Genomic DNA, 15,672 nt, shown 5'->3' with positions numbered 1-15,672 from the left:
CAAAAGTTATACTTGTAAAACTCAACAACAGTTGTACTTCCTACTGTGGTTGAACAACCCCAATGTCTACAATGAGCACAAGGAGTAAGAACTGACACTTTAATGGTATTTATTTATTTATTTAGACTGAGAGCTAAACTAAGAAAGTCTTAAAATTGTGAAGGTAATAACAAGACAACACTACTATGACAAAGTCCTAACAAATTGCATATTTATTGTCAGTTAATATCTTAATGTTACTCGGTGTCAGCTATACTCTTCTTTGAAGCGAGGTGTTGTTTCTGTTGATAGCTATGTATAGACCAGATGACTTATTAAAGATGTGTGATAGTGGACACAGTATGTTCAGCTCTCTACTTCCTGCCAAACAACTTGGTCTCTGTGTGACTGCAGACTGCTCTACCTGAATGTCTGGATTAACTCCGAACCTTTCTCCTTCCTAGATCACATTCCAACATGCCTAAAACCAAATAAAGAAACATTTTTGAATTGAAGTTTGTCTATCTAATTTTCTTTTGTTAGCGTTCAATAGATTAGCTCAGTCAGCAGTGATAGACTGTGACCTGTCTCACCGAATGGTTGTCCATGTAATGTATCGGTTATGATACCTTTGTAACTATTAACATTATTTTGACCCTTGACTCCTGCCATGGTAAGTTGAAAGTTACTTTGAGCAAAGAAATATTTACATATATTGTATATATTTGATTGCCATCATGACTTAAATGCAGTCAAATGTGTTCTAATTTGATATTTTTTGTCATCCTAAAAAGAAAGGAAAATGTGTAATACATACATATTAGATTCAAATAAGTAACTTTGAGATAAATGCAAGTAACACAAAGACGTATTTTTCTGCTCAGGATTTGAGAATTAAAGTCCAAAACATTGGAAATTCATTTTTAACATTGGGAACTTGTATATCTCTTTCTGACCCTTCCTGGTGGATGCTGTGTGTTCATTTAGTCTCGTACCCAACAATTCTGTGTCACTGATGTAGAGTTCTCCACAGCTGTCACATGTGATGTTGTGATGATGTCATACACCACTCCAGGGTTCCTGTCAGAGTGTAGCAGCAGAGATCTTAAGATGTAGGATACTTTGTGTTTGGTGCTGAGTCCTTGTGACTTAAAGACTCGGGCTGGATAATCTTACTCTCCAAACACATTGGAGAGTCCAGCTGGGACTGGGTGGTCCCTGCTGTGTTAGCAGTGTCCCTCCTGGTCTTGTCGGGTCAGGATTCTCATCATCTACTCGTTGGCCTGAAGTAACCTCTGGTTCTGAAAGGTGTAGCCAACGCAGAAATGCCTTAAACTTGTATTACATCCTCAGTAAACATTGTAAACATGAGTCATGGTCTCGATCTCTAGTTTCAAGTCATGATGTTCATTTAGTAAATGATGGTCCATTTAGAGTCAAACAGACCATAAAGCAGAGTATGCTTTAGGGCGGGGCTACCTTGTGATTGACAGGTCTCTACCACGGAATTCTCCAGTTTGGGTTTTGTTCTTGTTTTCATCTTAGAACTTTAACCCTTCACAGTGTGATCAGATTGTGGAAGTTAATTGTAAACTTTTGGTCACCAGAGATGTCTTTTTCAGAGTTTGGTTGAACTTAGTTCCACCCTCTCACAGAGAATCAAGAAGCAAGATGTTTTTGAGGGTGTGGAACAGACAGAGCGAGTGGGGCAAGCAGCCTACCTCAGGGCCTGAGGGGCCCAGCTGGCTCAGGAGAGTCGGTCAGCAATGTGGGAGCTGGTTGTTAGTCAGTGTCATGTCCTCTTTCTGATATGTATACTGGTCTCACCGGGCGGTGTCCAGTAAGTTAAACCCTCAATTCAATAAATAACTCCAGTCGAGGCCGATGAATGTTTTTGAAGGTTTACTGAATTAAAGTGTGAAACTAAACAAAGGTACAATCATTATGTAAATATAAAAAAGAGGTGATGAATGTATTGAATACCAGTCAACAATGGAATGGAAATTAGCATATTGTCGGGAATCTGGTGCACGTAAACACTACCAGTTTCGGCCACATGGACGGCAAAAATCGAAACACATTGAAAGTTCCTTGTAGTAACTTTAAGTAACAGAAGTACAGTAAAATAAGTAGATGTCAACTTTAGGTCTCACACGGCACACCAACAACAGTCTGCTGGGTGGAAGCTGTGTTTGTTTGACCGATTCATCCCCAGGGCTGATCTATCACATCTCTCTACTGATGAAGCTCCTGAGATGCAGTTAAAAGCTCTGAGTAAGTGGACCTTTGAGTATAGATTGTTTAGTCACACATTAAGTGATATAGTGTAAGGACTCATGCTGTACTAATTCCTGGTCCAAACATGACGATTTCATGCAAGTTAAATATAGTCCATAAAACCAAATATCATGACTGATTCATTCAGGCTGCTCACCAATTCTGTGACTGATTTTGGAAGCTAACCAAACTGCAACCACCCTCACACATCATCATTCATACAACACAACTATTCTGGAAGAATTGTTCACCGCATCTGTCACCATATAGAGTGGTGAACATAAATAGACTGATACAATTCTATACACACAACCATGTATCAACATTTATAAATGTTGCAAAATATTCAGAACCCTGACGTAACAGGCATGACTGAAACACGTCACAGCTGTCCAGAAGACTTTTTGGAGTATATATTAGATTAATATTTTACATTACACATTTTTGCACAAATAAAAATGTTGCTAAAGTCACATCCAGGACATTGTTGCATACAAATAGCACATATGTTGATATGCATACAGCTTGCTGACAGACAGCAGGTCTGCAGGGTTCCACAGCTCAAAACAGTTGCTGTAGAGGGCAACAAAAGCCAAAGTTGTCCAACTTCCATCATGGATTAGCATTCACCACTGTTTAACTCGGGTTCCCACTGTGCTGGTTTGAGCTCAGATCAGACTCCATCTCCACAGCAGCTCCAGGTCTTTGTCCAGACAGGCGATCCACAGAGCTAGGTGAGGCATTGTTGATTTGGCGACCACAGCAGCACGCCACCACATCAGCGATGTCGGCCCGGAAAGATGCCGTGTAGAAACTGTAGATGACCGGGTCACAGCATGTGTTCAGGTTGCCAAATACAAACAGTATGTGGTGCACATACTCAGGTGTGTGCTGGATAATGGCTGGTTGGAACCAGTACCAGATTCCCAAGAGGTAGTAGGGAGTCCAACAGATGACAAAGGAGCTAACAATCACAATGGTCATCTTGAGGGTCTTAATCCGGGCTTTGGGTATACTGTCTGTTCCACTGCGTCTCAGGCAGTGCTCACCATCTGCACAAAGCAAAACATGAGCAAAAATGAGAAAGCAAACATTCCATAAATGTAAGCAAATAGTCTTAATGTTGAGATGGGGATTATCTTTGTTAGGGGTTGGGAGGGATGCATTGCTGACTGCAATAGTGGCTTTAAAGCTTGTGCTTGAGTTTTTCTCTTATAAAATCTCATAAAATCACATAAACAGTAAACCGGTCGTTTATCTGGGCCAGGGACGATTACCAGTCCGCATCCGAGAGACGCTGAATTGCATATTAGGGCATGACAGAGCCAGTGCACTGATACATGTTTTACACAGTTGTTTAAAAACCAACATAATAGGCCCCATGTCACACCTCAAGCAATGAGAATCAAACAAACTATAAATCCCTTTTCTGTGGACACACATTTGAACAATGGTGGGCCGTCAGGCCCTGCAAGGCCTTCTCTGCTGGCCTAAACAGAATCACAAAGCTATATCTATTTTGTAATTTAATAATTTTTCTTAAATACACTACATGTATTATAATTTATAAAAATATGTTTCCCATTATCTTATGTTCTCATTGCACAGCTACTGTCTTCCTCAGTTGCTCTGCTTCCAGTGCAGCTTGCTTTAAGTAGAGCTTTTATCCAATCAGATCTCACCTCTGTGTCTCTAGGTAAGAAGAGTGGCCCGAGGCCTGCAGACTCACAAGTGAATCCATGTGCACTTTAAGTGAATGGGGACGATATTGTTGATTGTCATAGTCTTCAACGAATCAGATCTCTAGTTTGACATGTTGGGCGTATTCTTTGACGTGTCAGAGCCTGCGAGCCGGCCTATAATGACGTCAGCATTACATGCCGCTCAGTGTCCATGTGCAGCTCTGCCGCAAGGTGCAGAGTGTGCTGTGATTGGTCAGTGGGCGAGCACGTGACTATCATGAAACGAAACTTAACAGCAGAGGCTTAGTCGGGTAGTGAATCACATCACGTGATGCAGCTCAGCCAATCAAATATGGGCATTCTGACCCGAGTGAGATGTAGCACACACCATGACACAGGGGGCTGAGACGAGGAAAGACATTGCAGAGCAGTACGTTCAAGTTGTGAAAGTAAAATCCTATGATAATCTCTTTGGGTTGCGGCTTGTCATTAAGGAATGATGGCGGATCCCACAGCCAGACCAGCTGAGAACATTATACTTTCCTGAATTTAGGCTTTTGCATTTTCTAAATGCTCTGGCATTATTCAAACGACTGGTACATAGTTACAGCCTTAAAAATGAATAATAGCTGTGGTGCCATCATGTGGTTATAAGGTGGTATTTCAGCTGCAGGACAGCAGTGAAGGCCCAGGTATAAAATGCATGGCCTGCCACTGCATTTGAACATGTTCCCAGTTAGACCTCCAGGTTTTTTTGAGAGTCACACACCTTTTCCTTTGTGCATCTGGCCGTTGATCTTGATAAGGATGCGGGTGTAGCAGAAAGTCATCACAAGTAGGGGGAAGACATACAGTGTCACAAAGTGAAACATGTTGTATGCCGTCTTCTGCCAGAGATACCGGAAACTTCCATGGGTGACACACTGAGTGAAGTCCACTCCATCAGCTTTAATGGCCCGAAAGATGAACAGCTGAGGATGAAGAGAGTGTAAATAGATGAGGAAGGAATTTCTGTCACAGAAAAACTTTTGTTTACATTCAACGAAATGTGTCTTGTATTTGTGTATACTAAACAAATTGCACAAAGATCCACACAGTGCAGGAGGTTATCTGACCCCATGTTGTGCAAGTCCTTTTAATGCACTTCAGACAAACAGAACCTTGGAGCCATCACTTGTTATTGACTGTTTTAGAGCCTGATTCAAAAGGTGTTGAAGCTAAAGTGAGCTGTTTGTTAGGACTGTTTCATGATGGGGGGGGGGGCTGCACTGGTTAGTAACTTCGTGGTGGCCTCATGCATTGACAACAGAGCTCAACTACTGTGCATTAAATGGTTGTTAGTGGCAGTGGTTTGGGTGAACACTGTGTTAATGACAGTGATGTCAAAGAAGGCCACTCAAATAAAGGTTCTATACAACAGTGTGGGGAAGAGTGTCAGATCGGAACCAGAGCCGTTACGGTAAGGACTCAGCCTTGGTGCATTGGGCGCTGGCTCCACCAGGTGAGCTACTGGGGCAAGTGTTACTGCCCAGACCACTCATCATTGAAAGGTAACAGGCCAAGACAGTATTGGATTCCAATTAAAACAGTAATTGCTCGTAAGCTATATTTATATATAACAATTTAAAGTTTTATATGTTGCTCGTTGTCAACATATCCTATGTGCAGACCTAAACTGATAATGAATGTATCCTGCTAATAGGAGGTGTGTGTGTGTATCAAGTATCATGTATCAAGGCAAAGAAAAGCCCTGGCAGGGCGCTTCATCCCAGCATTTCATCATAAATGCACTCAGAGCGCTTTCTTTTCCCTGTTTCTATTTCAACATTATCTTGATATCACCACTCTAACCAGCGCTGTGTGATGGACTAACATCGCCCCTTTGCTTTTTATGATCTTTTTGGGTACTATTTGCTTGTGGATATGTTTTTTTCCCCATGAGCATCAACCGGAGGAGGCTTGTCCAGCTGTAACTCAAGGAGGACGATCAGTCGGAGGCAACGTGTGTGTGTGGCGATCAAACACACAACACGTTCCCACAAATGGGCTTTTCGGTCACATGACAGACACCCGGATTGTAATACTGCAAACATAAAATTGTTGCAATACTTTCATCAGTGGGCCATAGGCTCAGTCACCGCTGTGTTACCTCATTAGGCCACAGATCATGTTTAAATGAAAGTATTTAAAGGTGCCTCATGTTGTCAAACAGTTATTGCTGTTAAAACAACAGTTAATCCAACCATACAGCTGAACTGAAGATGCTCTATTCTTTCTCATGCTCCAAATACACAGCTTAGAATGAAATCCTCCAGAACTGTCCTCATACTGTAGGGGTATGTCTGTCAAGCTGGACCTGTACAAGGGGCAAAATAACCTGCCTCTCAGCAGTTGCATGTTGGGATCGAGTTTTGTCACCAACAACTTTAACAGAAATAAACATAAAGAATTCAGTAATCTGCCCAGATTACTAGTCTCGGAATTCACTCTGTCTTTCCCTGCTGGACAATCTATGTGTCATTGATCTACAAAACTTGAAAAATGTATTCTGTCCAGTTTTGATGTTACAACAAATCAGCTGTCAGATGACAACATTCTGGCTGCAACTTGAAAAATAGTCGTTCAGGAATCGCACACCATTTTATGAACTTTTTAGTTGATTTCTGAGGTCATACACACCATGTTGCATAAAACAATTCATGTATAAAGCCACATGATTTAAAAAGTGTGTTCAATCTGTGGTATTGTTTGATAGTCAGCACCTAAAATCCAATCTAGTGTTAATCATATGTGCTTGGACCCTGCTGGTGAGAAGGATTCAGGCCTAGAGTGTAACCTAGAACCTACTATACCTGTGGAGAGGCCAGCAGCAGGCTCAGAGTCCAGGCCACCAGCAGCATGCGTCTGTTCCTGAGCCCAGCATCGAGAGAATCCAGAGGATAAAGGATGGCCCGATAGCGGTCCAGGCTTACTACCACTAGTATGAATGCTGCTGAGTGCATGGCAAAGAGCTTGAGGAAACACAGTAGCTTACACATGAAATCCCCTGCATACCACTGCACTGTAATATTCCAAATGGCATCCAGTGGCATCACCACAAAGGTCATCACCAGATCAGCTGATGCCAAACTGGCAATGAGCGGACGGAGGTGTGCTGCCAGGCGGTAACCCCGCCCCCAACACACACTGATCAGGACCGACAGGTTACTGCCAGCGGCAAAGACAAACAGAACCAGGGTGGCTGCTACGCGGCAGCGGGCAGCCACTGTAAAGGATGGAGCCTTCCAGGGTCCAAGGGAGGGTGGAGCAGACGAGTTCAGTAGGGAGAAGGCAGGTGTGGAAACCCACACAGACAAGTTGCCTGTCATCCTGTGACAGAGGGACAAAACAATTGACCACAAAAAAGCATAATGTAGATTCAAATCATCTCTTCAAATGCTCTGTTTTCATGGACAGGCACATTTTTATGTCAGTATTATGGCATAAACCAGTGATCTTATTCTAGCAAATGACCTGTCAACACAAACCTAACAGTCCCAGTGGGACAGAGCTTCATCTGCTCATGTGGATATTGAGTAGACTTGGATGCTGTTTTTTTAGTTTGTTTGTTGAGCAAGTTAGCAAATAGCTCTATTAATTACCATAATATATTACAATTGGTAAATACAGGTTTTAGGAGGTGAGATGATTTCACTTCTCAGGATTGTTCGGGGCATTAGCTGGAGTGAACATCACATTAACTTTTCAAATAATATCTGATAAAAAACCATATTTAACAGCATTTGTTCAAGTGAATGCAGATGCATTATTCTGTTGTGGTATGAACGATATGGTAAATTGAAAAAGTAGCACTAAGTGTCTGTGCAAAGGGAATAGGAAACTCCCCTGTAATACCCAGTATACATGCCTTGATGAGGAGCTATAGAGAGTCACCACAATATTCTATCCAACTCCCGTCTATGTTTAACCAGATTTACTCCAGAAAGTCTTGAATTTCACTACCAGTGATGTCTAGACTTTGGTGTTTAGTGTAGTGGATGTTATATCCCGTTTTACATCTCACACCACCTGATGAGGCTTCAATTGGAGTATAAGACTCAGCTTCCTCTAGCCATCTAATTGATGTACTTTTGACATCAATAGAAAGTGTGTTTTGTACTGTTATAATGTCTAAAAGCTAATGACTGCTTCAGAAAACAAATTTGCAATTAGCCATTACAACGCCTCTAACATTATCCACATGAGTGGCGCCCTCTGCTGGTGGACCACTGCACCTCTTCATGTGTTGCTGCACCAAACAGCTCGATCTTTCAGGTAACGTACGTACCCCGACATGATAGACATGTCAATAAACCCAAACAGAACTCTTCGGTCCTCTTTAGTATGACGCTCTACGTGGAGGCATTCTCCTCTTTCTGACACTTTGTTTCCATTCTCTCAGCCCCATATGTTAGACTGCATCATATCGCATATAGGGGGAGACGCACCCGCATCCCCCACCGGCCTGCACACACTGACACTAAGTTAAACATACTAAAGCATATCTATTAGCACACCGTAGTACTTTGAAGTACAGAGATACAAGTACCGGTCTTGTGTTCCTACCTGGAGAGTGATGCTGTCAGTCTCCTGGTGGTCAGATGGAGAGAGAAGCGGAGCGGAGCTGTCCGACGTGCTGATGCAGCACTTTGCCTGCAGGCTCTTTGTCCTCCGGTTTCTCCCGCTCACTTTACACTATCTGAGAAATCAACAATCAACCAGATCACATGTTTTTATCGCATCCAACTGCTCGCTCCATCAGCCCGCCTGCACGCACGCACACGCGCGCATACACACGCACACTGCCTTCTACAATGAACATTTTATACTGCGCGAAGAAGGAGCCACCAGAATCAATGCCGATTGGCTAATTGAGGCAGGTGACGTGCGGGGTGTTGCAGAGGTAGCCACCGTTGTGTCACAGAGACATCGTGGGGAATTTCCATTACATTATGGCCTCTTTTGTAAATGTTAGGAGAGACGAGATGAGTCAGAGATACATGTTTGATTTAAATACAGTTTTCACGGTGACATTCTTTACCTGCCTGCTTTCACTGACCTTAGTTACTGTCTTTTACCAAATTCTGACTCTGTCCTTGTTAAGTTTTGACTTTTCTATGTGAAAGAGCTTGCATGCTCACAAAACTGTCTATATTAATGTGTTAATGTATGTATTGATAAATACATATCTGCTTTGTGTCCTTTCCATTCTATAACAGACAGAGCTCTGGATATTCCATCTTGTAACAAGATATATTAGCACTCTCAGTGATAGATAAAAGTATCACAAGTCATTAGCATGTGCATAACTATGATATGAATTCCATTCCATGTTTTATGTGATGCCTTGCCTGCAGGCCAAACATAGACTGGTGCATTATTTGATATGGACTGAGTAAGCTGATTTCATGCCTCCATGAATGTGTTCAACTGTTACAGGAGGATCTTTACAGTTTCAGATGTCATTTATGAGGCACCCTTAGTAAAGTCCGTGGGTTCAGCATCAGTGATGGTCCTATCTCTGTCTCAACATTGAGGAAAGACCTGCAGAGTTTTTTCAATTTATCAATATACCAATACTGACTAGTCAGAGTTTTCAAAGACTTTATTTGTGTAGATTAAATATTGGTTGATTAATATCCAAAATGGTCAAAAACAGGCCAATCACTAACCAACACATCCATAATCCCATAAAGGCACTATGGCATCCCATGATCCAACGCACCATCCCCCGTGGTTACAGAACACATTTTAAAAACAAGTCAAATATTATAATTCTACTCTGCTGAATTCATTAAACGAGATTTATATATATATATATATATATATATACTATATGAGTCCAACCCTGTCTCCTACAAAATTACATAAAATAAGGAAGATAAAAAATAGATTTTGACACAGGCCCCTCCTAAATTTGAACTTCAAGAAGAAGCAGGACACGGCTTAAAGGTCTTTGTCATAGCATACTCTTACTCCCAAATTCAGAATAATGTCCACATAATGAACCTGGAGCTTTTGGGGTCTTGAGTCCCCATTGACACACTGATACTGAGATTCTTTGGAATCATTGAGCCTGTATTAATATGAATGTAACATGTACAACCGGTACACTACATTGTTATATTATAAACCTGAAGCCTCATTACAGAAAAATATCTTATCTTGACTTTCAAAGATAGGAAAAATCTTATCTTCCTATTACAGAGGCAATTCCTCAAGTCATTGCTGTTTCCTATTCTATATGGGACCTTCTTACCAACCTCTTAAACACTAGCCCTATTTTTAGGCCTCTGCTCGAAAATTGCATACCCATACTAAAGAGAGTGCATATCTCTAACTACAAGGTCCATTTTAATAATTGTGATGGTATAATACAGGTAAAACTTGTGAGACACTTGTTCAGATGTGTAAATATTGTGTATATGTTACTGGTTAATAGTGAATGAAGATGCACACAGCTCAAATTGAAAAGTTAAAAAAAAAAAGCACTTGTATTGAAAATATTTATTTGAAATAATGCAGATACAAGCCTACAAATATGCCACAGTCATAGCACAACGTGTTTACAGTCTCCACAACAAATTTTACTTTGATTGAGTGAAGAAGGCCAGCATAATAGAGGTCTGAGTACGGACAGTCAAGCCAAATTCTCGTTTTTGGAACCAGCTGTTGTGGTGCTCTATTCTAATATTATATACTATATAACTATATATTAACTATATATTCACTTGTTGTATCACTAAGAGTGTTCAATACATCCTAATAAAGCAGTTTGGCATCATTTTGAGCCATTTTGAGCTCTCATATCTCTCCTCCATGGAATTTTCTCCTCTCTGTCTGTCTCTGTAAGCCTTTGTAAGGCCTGTGATTGGCGGATTTCATCATGTGACACCTTGTTCAATGCGGAAGAGACTCACGAAAGCAGTAAGCGGGTTATTTAGTAGATTGACAGACTTTTAGCCACTAAAAATCTCAATCTGCGCGGCACAACCCCCACGCGTAAAAATCATTGGTCCAGCAGGGGAATGCTGACCATTTCGTCATAGAAGCTCCCAGGCCCTTCATTTCAATACACACACACAGTGGGGGAGACGGACTATAACGCTGACACGGATTGCAATGGATTACCTGCGTTTTTCGGCACAAAAATCATCAAAAGGTACGATGCGTTTCAATTTTTTTGCTGTGGAGTGGCTTGTTGTTCGTTGGCTTTATATATGTAACTTTTGAATGGTTTGACGGAGAGGAATGAGGAAGGCGTGATTCGACTGGTGGTCAAATCCTCGTGCTTTTTCATGTATCAATCCGCCATGCTAGCTGCCAGCTTTGTGATGGGAGATGCAAACGGAGTGCATAGGTCGCCGATTTTTGGCGAGAAATACGTGATATTGTGGTAAATCTTCTAGATATCTTCTAGATATGATATTAGTTTGTGTATAATTGTGTTTGCAGTGTGTAAAATGGCTGGTATGATGATTTTGCCCAGGCTTTTTTCGTTAATTCGGTATATAATATGTGTGGAGCATTCATTATATTTGTTTATAAAAAGTGCATTCTACGACACGGTACCACGCTAAACGGTCGTCACCTGAAGGATTTATTAACTTGAGAAATGAAACTTAAGCAGAAGTTCAGTCAGGAAGACTATCTTTTATCACTCCTTTTCATTCACATTCTCTCAGTCTCTCTCTCGCTGTGATTACTCTATCAGCTGATCGTGGGCGTTCACTTTAAAGTAACCAACCAGATTCTGCACAGTTTCCTTAAGCCAATCACATCATTCCTATAACTTAAAAGAGTCTTCTCCTCTCTGCTGCTGTCAGTTGTCATTTCAGCTCTAAGCAGATGCGACCCTCTTCCACCCCAGTCACCTCTAGTCAGCATCACGCTCCTCATTCATCATCTTCATCACCACCAGTGTCTGGACTCAGGGGGATCAGGCACTGTAATATTATTATGGTCTATTTGAGAACTAAGCAGCAGGTATAAGTCATTTGAAAATTTGCATTGAAGTCCAGTCGTGGTTTAAGTACAAGGAGCAATAATCTAAGGTCTTTTTGTATCAATGATAAAAAAAAGAAATGAAATAGTTACAATTTGGCGTGAAGTCACCTGTAGGTTGACTCTTGGAGTTAGGGCAAAGTTTAAGTTAATGAACTACTTTTTAGGTTACAGTTTTACTAGCGTATCCAAAAAGTGATGGGACCCAATGTTTCTGGTTTTAGGGGAGTTATTTTGTTGTTCATTTATTATCTTAATTCATTCTGTTATTTGTCATTGTTAATTGTTTATAATTGTATTCCCAGTACTATTATGACGTCTGTCTTCACCTGTGAATGTATAGACTTTAGCCTGTACACTTCCACTTAAAAAACTTGTAAAGGTCCAGTGTGTCCAGTGTGTAGCATTTTGGGCATATTGGCAGAAATGGAATATAATGTTAATAAGTATGTTTTTCTTTGGTGTATAATCAAATTTAAAAATTGTAATTGTGTTTTCGTTACCTTAGAGAGAGCTGTTTACATCTACATATGGAGCGAGTTCTCTTCTTGCAGCCGGCCGCCATGTCCCTACGGTAGCCCAGCACCGGCTCTATAGGGCCTTTCACATCTTCCATCAGCACACAGGAGAAGTTTCAGGTGGTTGTAATCTGAAACTTTGCCGCAAGATGCCGTAAAATCATATACAGTAGACCTTTAAGTGTTGCTAATTAAAGTTGAAGGAAACTAAGCTCAATCCTTTTTGTCTATATATTGATCTCAATTTCTAGGATTTTTTTTCGAGGGTTTTCTCGAATAAATGGAGCTCTAATCTAGAAGTCACAGCATCTTCATAACAAGCACAATGCAGAAGCCCACAGTTACACTTACAGTACAACAGCTCACAAAGTCACAAGTCCTAAATGACATTAGGTTTCACCAAACCTAATGTCATTTAAAACTTTAAACAAAGTAACAGTACATTTCATGAATACTTTTACAGTGTGCTTCTCTCAAATGCGTTCAAGACTGCAAGTGTAGTGATGCAGCGAATATACCTTTATTTTTGATTCTATAATCAGGATGTAGTCGCATAAAAGGAACTCAACAGGTTGGTCTTGCTGTGTTTGGTCGAAAAATTGATTTCAAAAGAAGTGGGAAATGTAGCTGTGATGTAAGGGTGTGTGAGTGTAAAGTTGAAAAATCTGGAGAGACGACAGCTGTCAATTTTTTTCTTTCTGTCATATTGGACGAGGTGAAGTCCCATCAGACTGGAGTACAGCAGATCAGGAGTGTTCCCAAATCATTTCAAGAATATCAAAGGTCTCAAACTCATGCTCCAGTTACACTCAGTCCACCTTGGATGACATCACGACAGTCATGGCAAAGCCGCTTTTGTTACTCAAACTATTCGACTTTGTCTGCAGCAGTGTGACGATGCAAAGTCGTCTCAAAGAATCTGAGGCACCGACAGCCTTGCCTTCATTTTTGGAGCACTTCGTATGAGTGTAAACAAGTTGAATTGATTGAACTCATTAACAGTTTTCTGCATCACCTACCGACCTTATTGAACATGACATTGATGTTGCTGATGCTGAGCTGAATAGGCAGTGTTTCTACCTTGTTCCCTCCAAGGAACGTGAACTGTTAGATAAGATAGTACATTACATGTTGGAAAATAAAAATGCCAAGCCAGCTAAATCAAGTTGTTAAAAAACAGTTCCTCAATTTTCAGATGCTGCACAGACTTGAGAAAAGTAAGGTGCTCATTCAGTGCACCTGCTAGTCACGCCCACCTCTTCAGCTCATCACTCTCACCTGCTCACTCTGCTGCACTCACTATTTAGACCCCAGTCTCACACACACTCATTGCCAGATCGTTCTCCGCATTATGCCAGACTTTCCCGCGTTTACCCTCCGACTGGTTTCCCGTTGCCGACCCTGCCTGTTTAGACATCTCCGCCTTGCCTCTGCCCCGGTAAACAACTCAGCCTTCTGTCCCCGACCAAGATATTCTGCCTTTGCTTCCTCTGGTTTCCGTCTGCCTTCTCCCCTGACGGCTTGGCGTTCCACTGAGTTCCACGGAGATCGGCGCATGCATAGCACCTTCTGGACTTTATTCTTCCACCGTGATGCCTTTTGGCTTGCGCAGTGCTCCAGCCATCTTTCAAAGGCTTATGGACCATGTGGCCTCTGGTCTGTTTTGCTGTGCCGTCGCTGCTCTCCTTGGATGATGTTGTCATCTTTGGTGTCACTTGGGGAGAACGTCTCCATTGTATCTGATTGGTTGGTGTGGGCTAAGTTGACTGTCAACCTGGGTTGATATGAATTTGCCAAAGCAAATGTCACATAGCATGGTAAAAGTGGATAAACAGGGTGAGGTGTGCCCAGTTTAGGCTAAAGTTGAGTCTATCCAACATTTTCCAGTTCCATACACCAACTGATGCGGTTTCTCGGTATTGAAGTTACTGTTGGAGCTTTAGCCGAAACGTCACCACCATTAATGCGTTAAAGTCTGTGTCAAATTCTGTGATTGAAAAAGCGGCACTTGTCTTTATCTGGGCTCTTCAACACGGATGTGAATGTAAACCTTGGCACTCCTGTCAGTGTACTGTTCACAACCCACTGATATTTTTACAATCGTTACAAAACCCAAACCAATGTCTGAGGTTGGTTTTATTCTTGCTTTCAACTGTACATCTGTCAAATACAATGTTCTAGCAGATGTGTGTCTCTGGCAGTGCTGTACACACCTACCTTAATGTTTACACCCTGTTCTCTCTCCCAAGTTTGTTTTCTGACTTGCTGTTCTTCAAAAGCTCCTAGGCACCAGGTTGCGGCGGATGAGAAGGGAGACTTAATGTAGTGAGTTGAAGACTTGGGTGTACTCATTTCTATTCTACTTTTATACCTCAGTTGTGTGCTGTTAGCAGAAATTGCAATCGATCCTTCCAATTTTTCCGCCCTTCACTGTTTTATTAAGCATTGCTGCGAGCAGCAATAACAAAAGATTATTTAATTAGCTTTGTTAGTTAGAGAGAGATTGAGTTTTTAGAGTGGTCTTTGCTCTTATGTGGGTGTGACAACCCTGCTGCCCTTCTACTCAGCATGGTCTGCTTGTGTTTTCTCCTCCCAGTGTAGGAAGGAGGCTGGCACAGTGTTGATTGTTAGAGTATGAACACAAATTATAATATATCAATTTGTTAGCGGGAACCTTTGAATTTCTCCTCTGCTGCAGACCAATTCAAACTGTCCATTAGCGTAATGTTCGAATTTTACAGACAGGCTCGTGTCCTGTGCCTTCGAAAAAGAGCTCTGTGTAGGCCGTTACTGAGAACTGAGCAGCTCCTGTAGCAAAGGGGGTAAGCCATCTTCTCAAATAAATCTGGACAATGTCGAGGGAATCGTGGACTGTCACGTGTGTCCGTAATTTGGTCATAAATAACCAAGTCTCTTGCCTTTCCTTGAATTTGTCTGAGTTGTATCACGGTGATCTATTACACAAATGCTGTATGATATATATATATATGTATGTATGTATGTATGTATGTATGTATGTATGTATGTATGTATGTATGTATGTATGTATGTGTGTATGTATATATATATGTATATATGTGTATATATGTATGTATGTATGTATGTATATGTATATATATATGTATATATATATGTATATATGTATATATGTATATATGTATGTATATATACAT

General features: G+C 41.2%; 1 protein-coding gene across 1 annotated transcript; it reads right to left on the bottom strand.

Moving 5' to 3' along the window:
• Window positions 1-1,868: 1,868 nt before the first annotated feature.
• gnrhr1 (gonadotropin releasing hormone receptor 1) lies at window positions 1,869-8,774 on the bottom strand. Its single transcript, XM_031875813.1, has 4 exons — window positions 8,544-8,774; window positions 6,791-7,307; window positions 4,708-4,909; window positions 1,869-3,308 (listed from the first exon to the last, which is right to left on the bottom strand). Exons 2-4 carry the CDS (start codon window positions 7,304-7,306, stop codon window positions 2,893-2,895), a joined length of 1,134 nt encoding a protein of 377 aa, XP_031731673.1. The 5' UTR covers window position 7,307; window positions 8,544-8,774; the 3' UTR covers window positions 1,869-2,892.
• Between the last annotated feature and the right edge of the window lie 6,898 nt (window positions 8,775-15,672).

The sequence above is a fragment of the Anarrhichthys ocellatus genome, unplaced genomic scaffold (assembly GCF_004355925.1).
Source record: "Anarrhichthys ocellatus isolate YVR2014 unplaced genomic scaffold, GSC_Weel_1.0 scaffold96, whole genome shotgun sequence".
Taxonomy (NCBI): domain Eukaryota; kingdom Metazoa; phylum Chordata; class Actinopteri; order Perciformes; family Anarhichadidae; genus Anarrhichthys; species Anarrhichthys ocellatus.
Note: the sequence above shows the minus strand (reverse complement) of the source record. Positions and strands in the feature narration are given on the sequence as shown.

Bases quoted from the DNA above. Each gene is read 5' to 3' on its own strand.
- gnrhr1 (XM_031875813.1), bottom strand. From the start codon at position 7,306: ATGACAGGCAACTTGTCTGTGTGGGTTTCCACACCTGCCTTCTCCCTA. The intron at 4,910-6,790 runs GTATAGTAGGTT...CTTCATCCTCAG, and splicing joins TGCTGCTGGCCTCTCCACAG to CTGTTCATCTTTCGGGCCAT. The intron at 3,309-4,707 runs GTGTGTGACTCT...TGCTTTGTGCAG, and splicing joins CCAGATGCACAAAGGAAAAG to ATGGTGAGCACTGCCTGAGA.